Source organism: Eptesicus fuscus, chromosome 1, assembly GCF_027574615.1.
Source record: "Eptesicus fuscus isolate TK198812 chromosome 1, DD_ASM_mEF_20220401, whole genome shotgun sequence".
Classification (NCBI taxonomy): domain Eukaryota; kingdom Metazoa; phylum Chordata; class Mammalia; order Chiroptera; family Vespertilionidae; genus Eptesicus; species Eptesicus fuscus.
The window spans coordinates 93,136,599-93,152,552 of NC_072473.1; the positions used below are offsets into that span (position 1 = coordinate 93,136,599).

At 44.2% G+C, this 15,954-nt stretch overlaps 1 protein-coding gene across 3 annotated transcripts in view; it reads right to left on the reverse strand.

The window, feature by feature from the left end:
• The window catches only part of MAMLD1 (mastermind like domain containing 1), a 55,357-nt gene that overhangs the window by 25,283 nt on the left and 14,120 nt on the right, over positions 1 to 15,954 (reverse strand). For 2 of the 3 annotated variants that reach the window (XM_054717335.1, XM_054717341.1), the window contains exon 2: positions 11,575 to 13,272. In XM_054717335.1, coding sequence (XP_054573310.1) covers positions 11,575 to 13,272 — 1,698 coding nt within the window. Of the gene's footprint in view, positions 1 to 11,574; positions 13,279 to 15,954 lie in introns of all 3 variants that reach the window. The other variant, XM_054717333.1, reaches the window with a different exon arrangement.

The following is a 15,954-nucleotide window of genomic DNA, read 5'->3' on the forward strand; positions in this document are numbered from 1 at the left end:
ATAAGTCAGCTCTTTAAAAATTTTTTTCTTATTTTTATTTTCTTACTTTTCTTCTATCATGTGCTTTCTCACTGTGGTATATGAAATGGCAACCAGATGTCTTTTTTTTTTTTGTACTTCTAAAATGCATGAAACTACCATCACCACCACAACAGAACAACCGGTACATATTATCACTGGAGGGATACAACTGTGTATTTGTTGGAGGTTGAATAAATCACATGTATTCAGATATCACACTTGTAGAACAGTAGGCAAGGGTTTCCCAAGTTCTATAGAAGGACAAGAGCCCAATTGGACCAGAAAAATGGGTCATGATGAGAAGGTGGGGGCTCTATGTGCCGATGCAGAGTCCTCCCTTTGGCCCAATATGGGAATATGAGTTCATCAGCCTCCAAGACTTGAAGACTAGGAGTACCTATCAATAATCACTCTAAACCACTCAAAAGAGTCTCAAGAGCTTAATTTTTCAAAGGCTAACAGATGCAATTTATTATTAGTTCATTCCTTACTGTATTCATTCATTCATTCAAAGGGTCATTCATTCAGCTCACTTTTATAGAACTAGAGAAGACATCTTCCTGTAGCTGAGGAGTCTGCTATCAAGTGGGGTGCAAACAAAACACAAATAACTTTGGTTAAAAAGTGGATATCACCAAGCCCTGAAGGGCAGAAACCAAAGTCTTGGGAGCTGAGGTGTGAGTAGGGACACAATGACCAGGTGTGTCAACTTTCCAAAAGATATTTGGGCATTGGTCAGAGGTTCTTTTTTTCTACTTTGAGTGCCAGTGCCAAGGCCTTAGGAGCTGGTTCTGATTGTTGTTTAGATCCTTAACCTTTCCAGAATTCTACACCAGGTCCTAGCACCTACTCCAGAGGGACAGTTTGCATAGAAAGCAAATCACAGACAATGAGTCCCTAACATTATTTTGTTGGCTCTTGTATTAATCAGCAAATCATGAGTCATCCTAGTGTTTCCAGACTTGCAGATGCACCAGAGAACCAATGAAGCAAGTGGGGTTTTTTATACCATTCAGATACAGATAATGTTCTTTCCTGTGTACAGTCATTTCTTTGTTCCCCCACCCACATGTTGTAATTTCTCCAAAATGCACAGAAAAGGACAGAACTTGTGTTCAATTTACCAGGAAGTTATTTGTAAGCCTATGCCCAGGCACCCTATCCCTAGCATTTAACATGTATGCATTTCACTAAGACATCCAGAAAACCCAGCTGGCTCACACAAATGATGAGTGTGCTTGCAGTCAATACTGCTCCTCTCTCCAACAGAAAACAGGCAGCTTGGCTTGCTGCTGCCTTTATATCTGGCGCTAATGTTATTTGAAAATAAAACACTGTTTTTGATTAAGGAAGATTAGCTAATGTTTTAAAATGTCAGTTTTTCCTTTTCATTCATTTATTGTTGTAAAATTTGCCATTTTGAACCATTTTAATTGTACAGCATTGTTGTGCAGCCATCACCATCCTTCATCTGCAGAACTTTTTCATCATCCCAAACTGAAACTCTATTAAACACTAATTCCCCACCCCCCAGGAACCCACATTTTTTCTCTCTGTTCCTATGAATTTGACTACTCTAGGGACGCCCTAGAAGTAGAGTCATACAGCATTTGTCCTTTTGTGCCTGGTTTATTTTACTGAAAATAATGTCTTCAAAGTTCATCCAAGTTGCAGCATTTGTCAGAATTTCCTTCCATGCTATGGACATACTGCATTTTGTTTATCCATTCACCCACTGATGGGAACTTGGGTTGTTTCCACCTTCAGGTTATTGTGAATAATGCTGCTATGATATGGGTGAACTTGTTCAAATTTTTGGGTCATATGGTAGTTCTGTGTTTAATTTTTTGAGGAACCACCATACTGTATTCCACAGTGGCTGCACCAGTTTACAATCCCACTAACAATGCACAGCATTGTTTCCAATTTCTTCATATCCTTGCCAATACTTATTTTGTGGGTTTTTTTTTTATATAATAGCATCTTAATGGGTGTCAAATTTTTGTATTTTGAGGACATGAAATTAGAAAGTCATATTTAAGTGTTGTGTTTATATTCTTCAGAGCTCATCTTTGAAAGCATTGCTTGATACAAGGAAAGGGTCAAGGCATTGACCCCACTTATACCCACTCAGGGTGGTTAGGGTCTCCCACATTCCAAAGCTTTGTCACATGGAAATAAATGATCATTACTCAAAATTGCAAAAGAGGACTCAACCTTCACCTATTGTTCCACAGAGTTGGCTGGCTTTAACAAATTGTCTTCATATGCCACCCAGACAAGGGCCTGCAAAAAGCCCTAGCTGCCACAACTATGCTCACAACCTCTGTTCATAAATGGAGAATGGCCAAACTTGGTAGCAGGTGACAGAGGGCAGGGGGAAGTCAGATAGAACCTGTGCATTTAGCCTCAAATCCAGAACTCCCAAAAGCAAATCAAGAGTTGGAAAAGTTTCTAATGGAGCAGGGTTTACATCTTTCAGGCCTTCAGGGCTACATGACAATTTCCTCAAGTGCCCACTTGCCATTTTCCTGTGCACCTACCTAGCTCTAATAACTGAATCAAGATCTGTAGACTCTGGGATTTCAAGCTGCACATTTTCTGTTCTAATAAGAAGTTCAGTTAACATGAAGAGAAGGACCGAAATGTGGGAGAAATGGATCAATGCTGAACTTTTATTCCACTGTCATAAAAACTGCGATTGCATTGGTAGTCAGGAGACAGGGCCAGGTCTGCTAGGAGTATCCATTTTTTATATTTTGCTAACTTTTCATTTGGGTTATTGCACTCAGTGACAATGCTGGCTGTAGGCGTTAGGGCCACAGCTGAGTGGAGCAAGTCCACTATGATATTCCACCCACCTAAGACATTTTTTATATTTTGCTAACTTTTCATCAGCATGGCCATAGACATGGCCCTGGGGAGGGGGCTTGGATCTTTACATTACTTTTAGCTTTTATCAACCTCACTGCTTTTGATGAGAAGAACTAAGATGATAAACCCTCATCTAACAACAGGACACAAATAAAACAGACAAATTAGCACCAGTCACTGTGCGCAAGTTATTGAGATCAAATGAAAATCCAAACTTTGTCAATTCCTTAGGTAAAAGCAGAAAGTTTTTCTTTGGGGTTGTGGGTGGGGTGTTTTAACTGTAAGCAATGTTCTACCCTTTGCTGTCCCCTTCAAGTTCACAAGTAGTCAGATCAGAACACACACATGTTTGCTTTACACAGGAGGCCCAAGGGACAGAGGAAGCTAAAAGTACAAATGTACTCAGGAGAGGTTTCCATAAATCTGTGATATGGGCCATTAATGGATTTGAGAGAGGGAAGTTGGGGAGGGTGCAGGAAGGAGTGGAAGAATGCAGTCGAACCCTTTTCATACCCATCCCTTGCTTGCTTGGATGGGTCACATCTCTGACCCACATGGCTACTCTGGTGCCATCCATTCTTGCACTCAGTGACAATGCTGGCTGTAGGCGTTAGGGCCACAGCTGAGTGGAGCAAGTCCACTATGATATTCCACCCACCTAAGACATTTTTTATATTTTGCTAACTTTTCATTTGGGTTCATAATCTGAAATGGGACTGCCTCTCTGTGTGCTGTTCTACATCTTGGGCTTGTAAATATTCATGAAGAGTTACAGTTTAAAGGAGCACGACATAACGATTAATGTCTGCCCTCTTCTACTTTCTGAAAATGGAAATGAGATTCCTTTCCTTGCTTTTCAGTGACAAATATGCAGGATGTTTTAATGAATTTAGTACAAAATAATTTATACACTTTGTTTTTAAGATGTCTCATTTTGGGCACCTCAACTTCAGAAAAGTTGATTGTTTCTCTTAGATATGTTAAGACAAAATGAGCAAAGAAAAAACTTGATAAAGACTTCTGAAAAGGGTTGCCTTTTCAGCTTCCATAAATCAATGACTAAGTAATTATAAAACTATATTGATTGACCTGTATTATGTAGGCATCTATATTGGGGGGATTTTTCCATTCTAGTAAATTTTGGTGTTGATCTCACTGAGTGATGGATACTCCAGGGCCAAAAAGTAATGTTGCTTCACTGCAATATGTTATCTCACTCGTTCAACTACTGACAGAAAAAAATGTTGATTTTTAAAAGGTTAATTTGACCAGAAGCTCATTTCAAATTTCTGCTTTGTAAAAAAGGAACATAGCATTGAGGTAGAGGATCATTAATAGTTCTCAGAAAACAAAAAGAAACAACAACAATCTAATTCTTGGTAACATTAGTACCAAGTGCTGAGCCTGTATTTCCTAAATTCAACAGCCTATGGAGTTTCATTTCCTGGCAATTCAGAGTGACTAAAACAAAACTTGTTCAACACTGAGACATTGGTTCCTAAATTTTCAAAATATGTTACACTATGTCTAATTATATTTCTTCCCAAAGCAGTTAAAAAAAAAGTTTCCCCAAACTAAATAGTTCTTTGAGGCCCAATTTAGAAAGAAAGTAAAAACTAAGCGTGTATGTACAATAGTGTTTAAGTACAAAATAAAGATGCTTATTCAGTAAAACTTTGGCATATCTGGTAGAGGAGATGTGAGCAGGGCAAGATCCCAGTCAGACAGAACTCATGGGCTCTTTGAAACCTGACTTGTCTCTCCGTCCCCTCCCCCCAACCCCTTACTGCAGCACAGAGCTTCCCTTAGAGGCCTTTGCTCTTGTGTTTCAGCAGAACTAACCTTTGTAATGAAATCTGTGACTCCTTGCCAGAATTAGTAAAAGATAAACGCAAAGAAATGTTTCTCATAACATGGGGAGCAGTATTGCTCTCCCACAACCCTTATCCTCAAAACAAGAGAAGAACTAAAGGGAGCCAGAGAAGGGACTTGCAAGTCCAAGGTCACAGGCATGTTTTTGAAAATATGTGGTGCATCTGATTCTGGGACAGGGATGGAAACAGGATGGGGGCGGGGGAGTCAAGTATTTTGGCAAGACAATGGTCATTTACTTTTAAATGTCAATGAACAATTTTTGAGAATAGGAGAAGGCCCACTGGCTGCCATCTCTCCTGACTTTCCAGTAGTAGATGGAACTGATGTAACTTTGACAAGATTAGGGGATTGTCTTGCTCCAAGTAACCTGGTTTTATCATTTTTATTTTCAGAGATCATAGCTCAAATGTGAAGATTTTAATTTGCAGTGCTAATTGAGACAGTAGTAATTAAAGGTTCTGCTCTACTGAGCAGGTGAATCCAGCCCTGGAAATCCAAACAAAAAGGAATCTTGAGTTTCTGCAAAGGTTCTTTTTGGAGGCGCTTTGGGTGCCCTGCATGCTGTAGTATCCATCCGGGGCCCGGGGTTTGAGCAATGCTCCAGCAACAACAACAACAACAACAACAATAAACCAATGCAGGCCAGAAATACCAATTCACCAATGCCAATGACCAAGCAGAATCAACATTCCTAGAGGCATTGGTGCTGGGCAGCTGGCAAGGCTGGCCTGCATTCTTCTTCCCATTCACTCTCTTTGCCTATCAATAGAGGGCCCTCTCTCTGTGTCTGAAAACCAGGGGTGGCCCTCAGCCTGCTGCAAGCAGTAGGGTTAGTATTAAACTGGCTGCAGGTAGAATTGGGCTTCCTCTTACCCAACTCTCTGCCCACCTAAGTCATCCTTGGGTGTCTATTTGTTACTCAGTATCTATGCAGGATAGGCAGCACTCATATGACCCCTGGAAGCTCTGCTCCTTTCTGGGGTCACCAACTTGTGTCTGCCAATTGGTTTTCTCTCAAGCACCTGACAAATGTTGTCCCTGACACCCCTAGGAGGCACTCTCCTGCTTCTCCTCTCCAAGTCACCACCTACCCCTGGAAGCCAAAGAGAAACCTGGACATGGAGGCAGTCTAAACCCATTCCACTGGGTTACTGGTGTTCTGATTTTCAGGAACTTTCTTGATATAGTAGCAGCTAACATTGATGAGTATTATTGTATGACGGGTCCTGTGCAAGCACTTTTACCTCATCTCATTTAATCCTCCCAGCAACCCCATTAGATAAGTATACTAGTATCTCCATTTTATTGATGGGGAGACTGAAGCTCAAAGGGTAAACAGCTTGTAAACACCTTGAATGAGGCAGAGCTGGGATTGGGACCCAAGTGATCCAAAGCCTGGGCTCTCTTGAACCCAGCCTCAAGCCAAGCCTCCAAGGCCTGTGCCCTGCCAAGGTCCAAAGACCAAAGCCTTGGCGTCCCCTGCCCTTTGCTAGCTCCCTTCGGCCCTGGGTGCTGGGAGTTCTGCATTTTGGAGTGCTCAGTTCATCAGGGACAAGAGTAGCCAGTGTGTGAGGGCAGCAAGAGGAATTCCCCAATGCCCCACCTCAGACCGAGTTGCCCAGATGCCCATCAAAGGCCCCTTGAGGAGGGAAGATGGCAAGTTCTGTAGATTCACCCATCATCTCCACAATTGCTGGATTTTCACAGCTGCCTATGATAAGGATATGGGAGGTTTACCTTAAAGGTAGGAAATAAAGGAAACCTGGGAACAGCCAAGTCCAGCCTTTTCTTGCCTCTCTCAAAATCTGTCCAAGCAATATCATGCGCCTCTTTGGTCTGTTTCTCTGCAGCTGCCCCCTTCCTCCGGTGCTTTGGCCTGCCTCAAGGATCAGATTACAAGCCTTTTTTGTTCTTATTCCAACTGGCCACCCTCCCATCTCTCCTCCCCATGATGCTACACTCCCAGCTTTTCAAATGTGCCCTGAAGGCACTCTGGGTACCCAACTCTCCCAGAGCACAAGTCCCATTTCCTTGATGTACCTGTTTCAGCCTTTTGAGGTTAATTTGTCAATGGTAAATTTGGCTGATGGTAACACTGAAGTCCTAACACTGATTGTTCGACATTTCCAATACCTTAAAGTATCTCTAATAGTCTTCAGAGTAAAGGGGCATGAAATTAAATTTCATTTTGCTTCACTTTGATTAAAAACAGAGAGATGTCATTGAGCCTCATAAGCAGGGTGGGGAATACAGTGAGGAGATCTGAGGTTATTAAAATTCAACACACCAGAGCTGGGTGTCACAACTCTGAAAGGAGTCCCTCCCTTAGTAATGCCAGGTCCACATTCTGTATCTGAAATTTCCTGTCCAAAAAGCTCTGAAAGCTTATTTTATTTTTGTAATTTTGGTGACCAAGTTTGACCTGGAGTTAGTTAAATATTCATATTTATTTGCAAAAGTAATAAAAGGCTGCCCAGATTCCATTGGAGGGTTGTGTGATTTTTGGTATATGCACTGTATTACCTTTTTAAAGTACCAGATGTCCTGAATTTGGATATGCATCTGAACCCATGGGTCTCAGACCCAGGCAGGACCAGGAGCTTGCAGCAGTCCTGACTGAGCACGTGTTGTGCACAGGGCAAGGGTCTACTCAAGTTCAATTTAGTGTCTCCTTTGTCATGTAATGCCCTAAGAGATGGGGATGTGCAGCTGAGGCTCAAGGAGATAATAGACATTGCTACCGGCACACGGCCCAGTCAGTGTTGGTGCCTGGACTTGAACGCCAGTTCTGTCTGCCTCCAGTGCTCTTTCTTATACCACCATGCAGAACTGCTGCCCAGACGTCAGATGGCATTTGCCTTTTACCTTATCTTTCACTCAAATGGTAAAGTGAAATTTCCTAAGATTGGAAATATTAGTCTGCAAATAAGAATGGGCTCCTCTAGATAGCTGAATTTGGCATTTCTATTTATTCATGAGGTGGTTTCTCATCTTACATTTAGAAACTACAACTTTAAAAAATCTGGATCAAAATGAATGCCCAGTTCTCCCATAGTGACCACCATTGTCCATGGAAGATCAATGAGCTAGTCAATGCCATATAGTCAGCAAGAAGTGTCTGCTGGGGCTGAGTATGGCCATCAGTAAAACTTGACAAGTTCACCATGCTGGAAACAAGAAGCATGTCCTTCCCCACCACTAGGGCTGCTGTCTTGTCCTTGAATGGGTGACCTAGCTATTTCCTCAAACACTTTCCTTTTCCTTTCTTTTTTTCTCACCCCTGTAAGACTGGCCAGGGCTAAGTTCTTAGGCCTTAAAGTGAATGAGTAAAGGCCACAAGAAGGAACAGCAGAGCTGTTCATGTGCCCAGCTTGGAGTCCTGCTCAGTGCATTTTGGCTAGAAGAATGCCATATACAGAACAGGGTGCTATGTAGAGGGGTAGAGTGAGAGTATGAGAGAGCTCCAGAGAAAACAAAAGGGAAATCCCAGCCAGTTGAACAAAAATGCCCCTTTTTCTTTTTCCACCTTGCCTGGAGTTGTCTAGGTGGGGCAGGGCCTAGAATAGGAAGAGCCCATAAAGCTAGTAGGCTCCACAGCTCTTGTCAATCTCATAGTGGGCATGGAGTCTAGAGAGAGCACTCTGTGTACTCTGTCCTGAGACAGCACCAGTTTTGAGAATCACATCTTAGCTACCAGAAAATAGATCTGGAAGCTCAGGGTCAGGAGTTAAGGGTCATAGTTATAGCAAAACTTTATTGGCAGGTACTTTGTGCCAGGCCTTGTTTGAAGTGTTTTAGATGTATTAACATATTTAATCCTCAAACAACCTATCATCATGCCCAGCCTCTGGAGACAGTGCCCTGTGCATGAGGTTATGAGTGTGGGCTCTGTAGTGAGACTTCTTGCTCTGGCCCTGACTTGCTGTATGACTGTGGGTAACTGATGACTTCTTTGCGCCTAAATTTTCTCAGCTTTAAAGGGAGTGATAACAGCCCCTTCCTCTTAGGATTAAAATGGGAAATGGCAGGTGAAGTACTGTATTGCATGCTTAGCCTGTGGGCACTGGCTGGTGCTGGCTTGAGAAGGCAGCTTCTGGCAGCAAGAGAATCCTATTCAGGGAGTCCAGCCTTGTGCCTCTCCTGGGGGAGGCAGCCTGAGTCCTTCCTAGCTTCAGGGAGCTTGGGTACTCAGTCTTTCTCCTGAACAATTTCTCCAACTCCACCTAGGTAATTGGTTAGATGTGATTTTTATAACCCCAGTTATTAAGAATTCCCCCTCTGATCCAGCTCTGAGGCAACATAATCAGGCTACAATGTTCCCCATTGAAGACATAGAAAAACCAAAAGGCTCACAATGTTAGATGGTGACATAGCTCTAGGCTGAGGATCTTGCCTGCCAGAGTAAGAGTTCCAGTGCTGATACTGGCACTCCACTGAGACAGCTGCAGAAGTCCATGACCACACATGACCTATAACAAAATCAAACTGAAGTGCTCACGAACTGTGGACAAAGGCCTGAAGCTCATCCTGCCACCCCCACAGGAGCTCTGCTTGCTGTGTGCATCCACTAAAGGACCGATTCCCTGGGGTGGAGCACTCTGTTTGGTTATGCTTCATGAGACATGGATGAAAAAGGCATAGTCTCTATCCTTCAGGGGCTACCAGGGTCACACACATCCAGGGTGTTCAGGAAAGAGGGCAGCCTGACAGGTGTTTCACTTGGGCCAGATCCCTGGCTAAGCACATTATGGCTACCTCTTCCTTTACAGAGGGGAAGGCAGAGTGGGAGAGAGAAGTACCAAGGCAAGCCAGGGAAAAGCTTCCTGGAGAGGTGCCTGAATCTTAGGGATTGTAAGAGTGGGATAGGAAAGAAAAGGTGGTAAGGGAAGGCCAGGTAGAGGGAATAGTGGTGGTAAAGGCCAAGAATGGGCCAGGACCTGCAAGCACTTCTGGGTTATAGAAATGAAGTTCCAATCAGGGCCCAATGGAGACTGCCAACGAAATTGATGGAGCCAGGTTATGGGCCTCTGGAAACTTCTGAACAAGTATGAAACATGATCAGGTCTCTGTTATAGCAATGTAATGCTTAGAGCAAAGAATGGATTATTGGGGGAAACTAATGTAAGAGTCAACTGTATGAGTTCAGACAAAGAATCAAGAGGGCCTGGACATAAGCAGGGCCTGGACATAGGCAATGGGAAAGAGGGACCATGGCATAGTATCCTGGCAGACATCACTGATCCCTGCCTCCTGGTATTTACATCTTCATGTAATCCCCTTCTGGTATTCACACCTTCACACTTGCATCTAATGAACAGAATATAGCAAAAGTGATGGAATGTCACTTTCAAGACCAGGTTATAAAAACTGCAACTTCTGCCCTAGCTGGTTTGACTCCGTGGTTAGAGCGTTGGCCTGCAAACTGAAGGGTCCCAGATTCAATTCCTGTCAAGGGCACATGCTCGGGTTATAGGCTCAATCCCTAGTAGGGGGCATGCAGGAGGCAGCCAGGCAATGATTCTCTCTCATCATTGATGTTTCTATCTCTCTCCCTTTCCTTTCCTTTCTGAAATCCATAAAAAGATATTTAAAATACAAAACAAAACAAAAACCTGCAACTTATAACTTCTTGGCATTCCTTCTGCCTCTCTTGTTGGCATATTTCTGTCTTGCTCACTCAGATGAAGCCATCTGCCATCTTGTGGGATGCTCTATGAAGAGAACCTCATGGAAAGGAATCATGGAAGGCCTCTGGTCAATGTTTCATGAGGACTGAGGCTTCAGTCCAGCAACCTGCAAAGATCTGCTTCCTGCCAACAGCCATGGGAGTCAGCTTGGATGTAGACCCTTCCCAGATGAGCTTTGATATGATTACAGTCCTTAGAAGAGACTTGAAGACAGAAGACTCAGCTAAGCAATGCTAGGATTCCCACCCATAGAAACCATGAGGTAATGTATATATGTTGTTTTAACTAGATGTTTTGAGGTAATTTGGTACATGGCAATAGATAACAATACAGGTAGGGATCAGAACAATGAAAATTGGGAACTATGATCAACACCACCCAGGCAGAATCAGCTGAATTTAGTAATTGATAAGACTGTAGAAGTTGAGGGAGAGAGAAGTCACGGTAATTTGGAGAAAAGCAGAATCTGGAGGGTGACTGCCTGGGTTCAAGTTCCTGCTCTGCCCTGTTAACTGTGTGACTCTGGGCTAGTCATTTCAACAATCTGAGCCTCTGTTTCTTTGTGTGTAAAATGGAGATGATAAAAGTAACTACCTTACATGCATCTGTCCTTTCCATTTATGAACTGCTTCAGCATCCAGCACAGTGGTGAATAATAGTACACTGGAACTGCTCAGCAGAAGTCTGCTGTGGCATTTCTAGAAGGTTAAGTGTTTAGCCTTATGCCAGCAAGGACAAGATTTAAATGCTTCAGTGCAATTTTCTTGCATCCTTTGAAGCTTTCACTGGTCCTGTGTGAGGGAACATGTTCCATTACCCAGTATAGGAGAAGGCAGTTCTGTACAATTGTGACTTGTCACTCCTCGATCGTTCGCCTGGCAGCACCTGTGGGTGCAGCTTTCCTCTTGCACAAGAACTGAAACCATAACCTTGGCCTAATTAATTCTGTGTTTCAACCAGCCAGAGTTAGCTGGCTTCAACAAACTTTTCCAGAGTCAAGCCTAGTCTCAGGGAGGACTAGAGCTTGGAATTGCCTCCAAAGCCAGGTATCAATAGTATGAGACACGGTCTTACTTCCAAAAACCAAGGAACCCAACCAGATATAAGGCTGTCTTACCTGTCTTAGCAGAGGAGGCATGGATTCTGAAGCTGCTGACCGCTGAAAGCGCTGGGGCTGCTGCATCATCTGCTGCAGAAGGAACGAAGAACGGTCAGGCTGCTGCTGCTGCAGCTGCAAAGTGGCCGTGGCGGTGGAGGAGGCAGTGGCAGAAGAGGCCTGAGTCAGCATAGGCTGCTGCAGATAGTGGAGTAGAGAAGGCTGCCTAGAGGTGGCAGGCATGGAGGGCATCTTCTGGGGGCCCGGCTCAGAAACGAAATGTGACAAGGGCTTGGTGTTGCCAAAAGTAAATGGCTCCGGGGCTCCTGGCCTGGAGCTGGCCAGTCCCTGCTGCATGATCATGCTCAGGGTCTTGGGTGAGTTAGTGGCCATGGGCTTGAAGATGGCATTTGTTTGCTGGTGCTGTTGCTGCTGGCTTAGTGGATTACTGCTGGGAGTGAGGCTCCGGATCAAGGAGCACTGTGGAGTGAAGGACTGCTGTGGCAAGCCTGGGCTGGAAAGCTTCTCTGGGCGGTAGGGTGGGGAGGGTCCTGGGTTGCTGGTGGGTAGAGCAGACATCAGGTGGCCTTGAGGGCTTTTCATGGTAGAGGACACTAGGTTGGCAAGAATGGAGCTCTGTGGGCTGAATTGTGGTTGCTGATTGAGAGATGGGCTGGGGAGCTTCTCGGGAGCATAGGACATAGTGGGCCCAAGGGCAGCATTGCTGCTGGATGCCATGCTTGAGAGTAAGGCATTGGGAGAGCCTTGGAGAGTGCTCCCTGGCAGGTTGCTGGATGACATGCAGGATACCATTAGGCTCTGTGGGCTGAAAGGTGGTGGCGGGTGTGGTGATGGCACTGGGCGGTAAGGTGGGGAGAGGCCTGGAGAGGTCAGGCTAGACCAATTGGATGTGAGCCCTTGCTGCTTTGTAGCAGATCCTTGCTTGCTGGCTGCCAACACCTTCAGCTGGTGGGCATGATGCCACTGAGGCACCGGGAGTGGGGGCAAAGCCACGGGGAGCATTGCCTGGACCTGGCTCTTGGCCTGTGTTATTGCAGAACTGGGTGTGACCATCTGTTTACTAGTGGAGGGAATAGCATAGCTGATCCCTGCAGAGGAGGGTGGGATTTGAAGTGATACACCAGTGACCTGGCTGCAACCAGAAGCAAACTCCTTACTGGAACCAAGGTTCTCCAAGTGTGGCATCTGAGCTGAAGCCTTGCGAGTTGTGCCCAGGGTTCCCTGGGAGTGATCTAAGACTGGTGGTTCTTCTGGCTTGCTTCCCAGTATCTTCTCAAGATCTAGCTCATTTGGAGAAGGGTCTTGAATTTCTGTTAACTCCTCTAGCAGATCTTGAAGTTCCTGGTCCTGCTCCGCAGTCATCATGCTGTTGGTTTTGTCATAGTAAGGAACAGTGGGCTCTTTGAGTCCCATTTCTGCATTTGGTTGTACCACAAATGGCGAGTCCATTATGCTGCCATTCATGGAATTATTTTCGAGTAATAATGAATGGCCTGCTGCTCCCATAGCTGAAGGGCTAGGGTTCATTGTCAATGGAGGAACCTGCAGCTCTGCACAGGGTGTGCTGGAATGGGCACCTGGGCCCATAGAAAGGGTGACATCTTCAAGGCAAAGCCGCTTGATTTTATTAGGGTAACCCCCGTCAGCCATGCCTGGAAACTGGAAGTTGTCTCCTTCCTGTCTCCTCTTAATGGTTCCCTGTGGCTGAGAGAGAGGGGGAGGGTGGGTAATTTTTATAAAGGCTTGGCACAATAAATCGAATGAACAGCAAAACTTGCAAGATAAAACATTTTAGTTTCAAGACTTATAATTGTCAAATTTCTACAATACAGACTATCTCTTTGGGACCATAATGCTTGTTTCTTTGTTGCTATGTTCATTTAAACTGTCTTGTTACATTTTAAACAAGGCATTATGCTATCAGTAATACTAAATATCACAGAAAGTAACTCAGAAAGTCAAGTGATATTCTTTGTCCACTTAGAGAGCAGCAAAACTATGCAGAAGTCACTAAATAAAATGTGCTGTCAAAGGCAGGCATTTGAGAGCAAGCTAGAAGTAGCTAAGATATTTTCAATTTGCACCTATCTACAGATACCCAAATTTTTAAAAAAGGAAAACTATAACATAGACATTCAACTTTTAGGTTGTTTCCCTGTCTTGGTTAAATTCATCATGTTGCAGTGATAAAATGGAACATAACAGAACCTTTAGAGAAATGAAGGAGCTCTGGGTATATTCTTTAGGGCAGCTGTCTAAGATACACCGTTTAAAGGAAAATGCAAGTTGCAGAACAGTCATTGTAGCATGGTTCCATTTATTTTCACACACACACACACACACACACACACACACACACACACACGCACTAACACACATTGGTATGAGCATATAAAAATAACTTGGGAAAACATATATGCAATCATTTGGAACAGTGACCTCTTGGGGAGGACTGGCAATTCCCTTTCTATTCTCCAAATTTTTGTATTGCTTGTTTGTTTTTAATGAGAATGACTTGTAGTGCAAAAAAGTATAAAGCTATTTAAATAAGAAATTCTTCTCTGCAGATGCATCCTCAGGTTGGGGAGATATGAAACAACAGGAAAAGACCCCAATCTGGGATATGCACCTTGGGGGAGCTGCTTACCATTTTATAAAAGCATATCTTTGGGAACAAAGCAATTAGAAATGCAGTATTTCCTACTCTTTCATACTCTTTCAAGATTTATATAGTCACCTGTAGTTGTCATGTTAATGGCTATGACCTGCAAGTAACGGGGAAAGGGAGTGGATTGAAGGAATATGAGTGGGTAGAGAGGGGCTTGAAAATCACCTAAATACCAACAGTCTAACAGATACATTTCTCTTCAAGCATTTTTCATGTAAGAAACCCCCTTTTAGCTTTGGCAATCTTACTGAGACATCCAGTACTGTCCCCTCATATTTGGCTCACAGGGGAGTAAACAGCTGTGTGGAGCCACCTGCTAGCACAACAGTGATCATGACTCTCACGGCAGACTGAATATCATAAGAGATCCCCCAGGTCTACATGTCTACAGCTTGCTGCACATCAGAATCACTTATAGACACCCAGATTCCCAGGCTCTCCCACCATAAATGAATTAGTTCAATATCATCTGGGGTGGGGCCCAGGTTTCTGAAAAATTTCAAAGCTCTCTGGCTGATTCTAAGTGGACAATCAAATTGAGAACCACTGGCCCAGAGCACAGTGGAGCCAACGTGGCATAGAGCCCTGGTCCCAAGGCAGAAACACCTAAGTCTTTGCCTTTGCACTTAATATCTCTGAGCCCCAGTTTCTTCATTTGTAAAATGAGCATAATTTTAGTTCTCATTCATGATACTGCTCTGACTCTTATGTGGAAATGGGACAGATTCTGGGGCACCTAGTAGATCTAGAAGGACCCTGGGAGTCCAACCCTGTCCTATTTAAGACAGGGACCCTGAGACCCAGGGATGGGGCAGGACTTGCTCAGAGTTGCTCAACTGGAGGGCAGATGCAGGGCCCCTCCATGACCATTCAGCTGCCTCCAGACCCATTGCCTTAATCCACCAAGGGGGCAGGACACTGACTACCTCGTCCTTACAGAACAGGCTCCACCACTCTGACTGAGGGGACTTGCCTATTTCTTTTGAAATGATCAGGTCACATGTTTTCCTGTCCATTCATTCAATCAATATGGAGCATCTCACCAACAAGTCACTGGTTCCCAAACTGAAATTTGGTCTCTTTTACATTCTGCCAAAAAAGGTCAAAGAAACCCAATATATTGAATAGACATGTATGAAATGGATCAATAAGGAATGACAGTGTGGGTTTTACACACTGTAAAGAGTCTGTAAAGAGCCTGAGATGGCAGTGGTTGGTCCCAATGTGCTGTTTGTAATATCTTAGACTGCAAGACAGATTTAATGACAGTGAAGGCTATATACAGTCAGGCAGGGGAGGGATGGGGTTGGAGGATAGGAAGGAAGAGAGGGCAGGGGCTATGAGTAGCAGTGTCCTGGAATCCCTGGCAGATTTTGTGTGCTCCTGGAGCTTTCATTTAATGGTGGGTATTCCATTAACCTGTTGGGCCTAAGGTTGAAGGAGGTAGAGAAAGCAGGGAGTGACCCCGGGATGCTAAAAGTAATATTAGGAACCATTTGCAAAGGACAGGGGTATCCAACTTTCAAGGAACCCATCAGTGAATTCAAGCTAATATTCCCCCCTCAATTCCAATTCCAACCAGCTCCTCAATAGCAAAGTAGACACCAGGATGCCCCTGGGAGATGTTAATGGCAGTCCCAATGCTGGTGGATCCAATTGCTGCAGCAGGTGCTACTCTTGTTGTGCTAAGTCTGCAGCTGGACAGCTGCTCA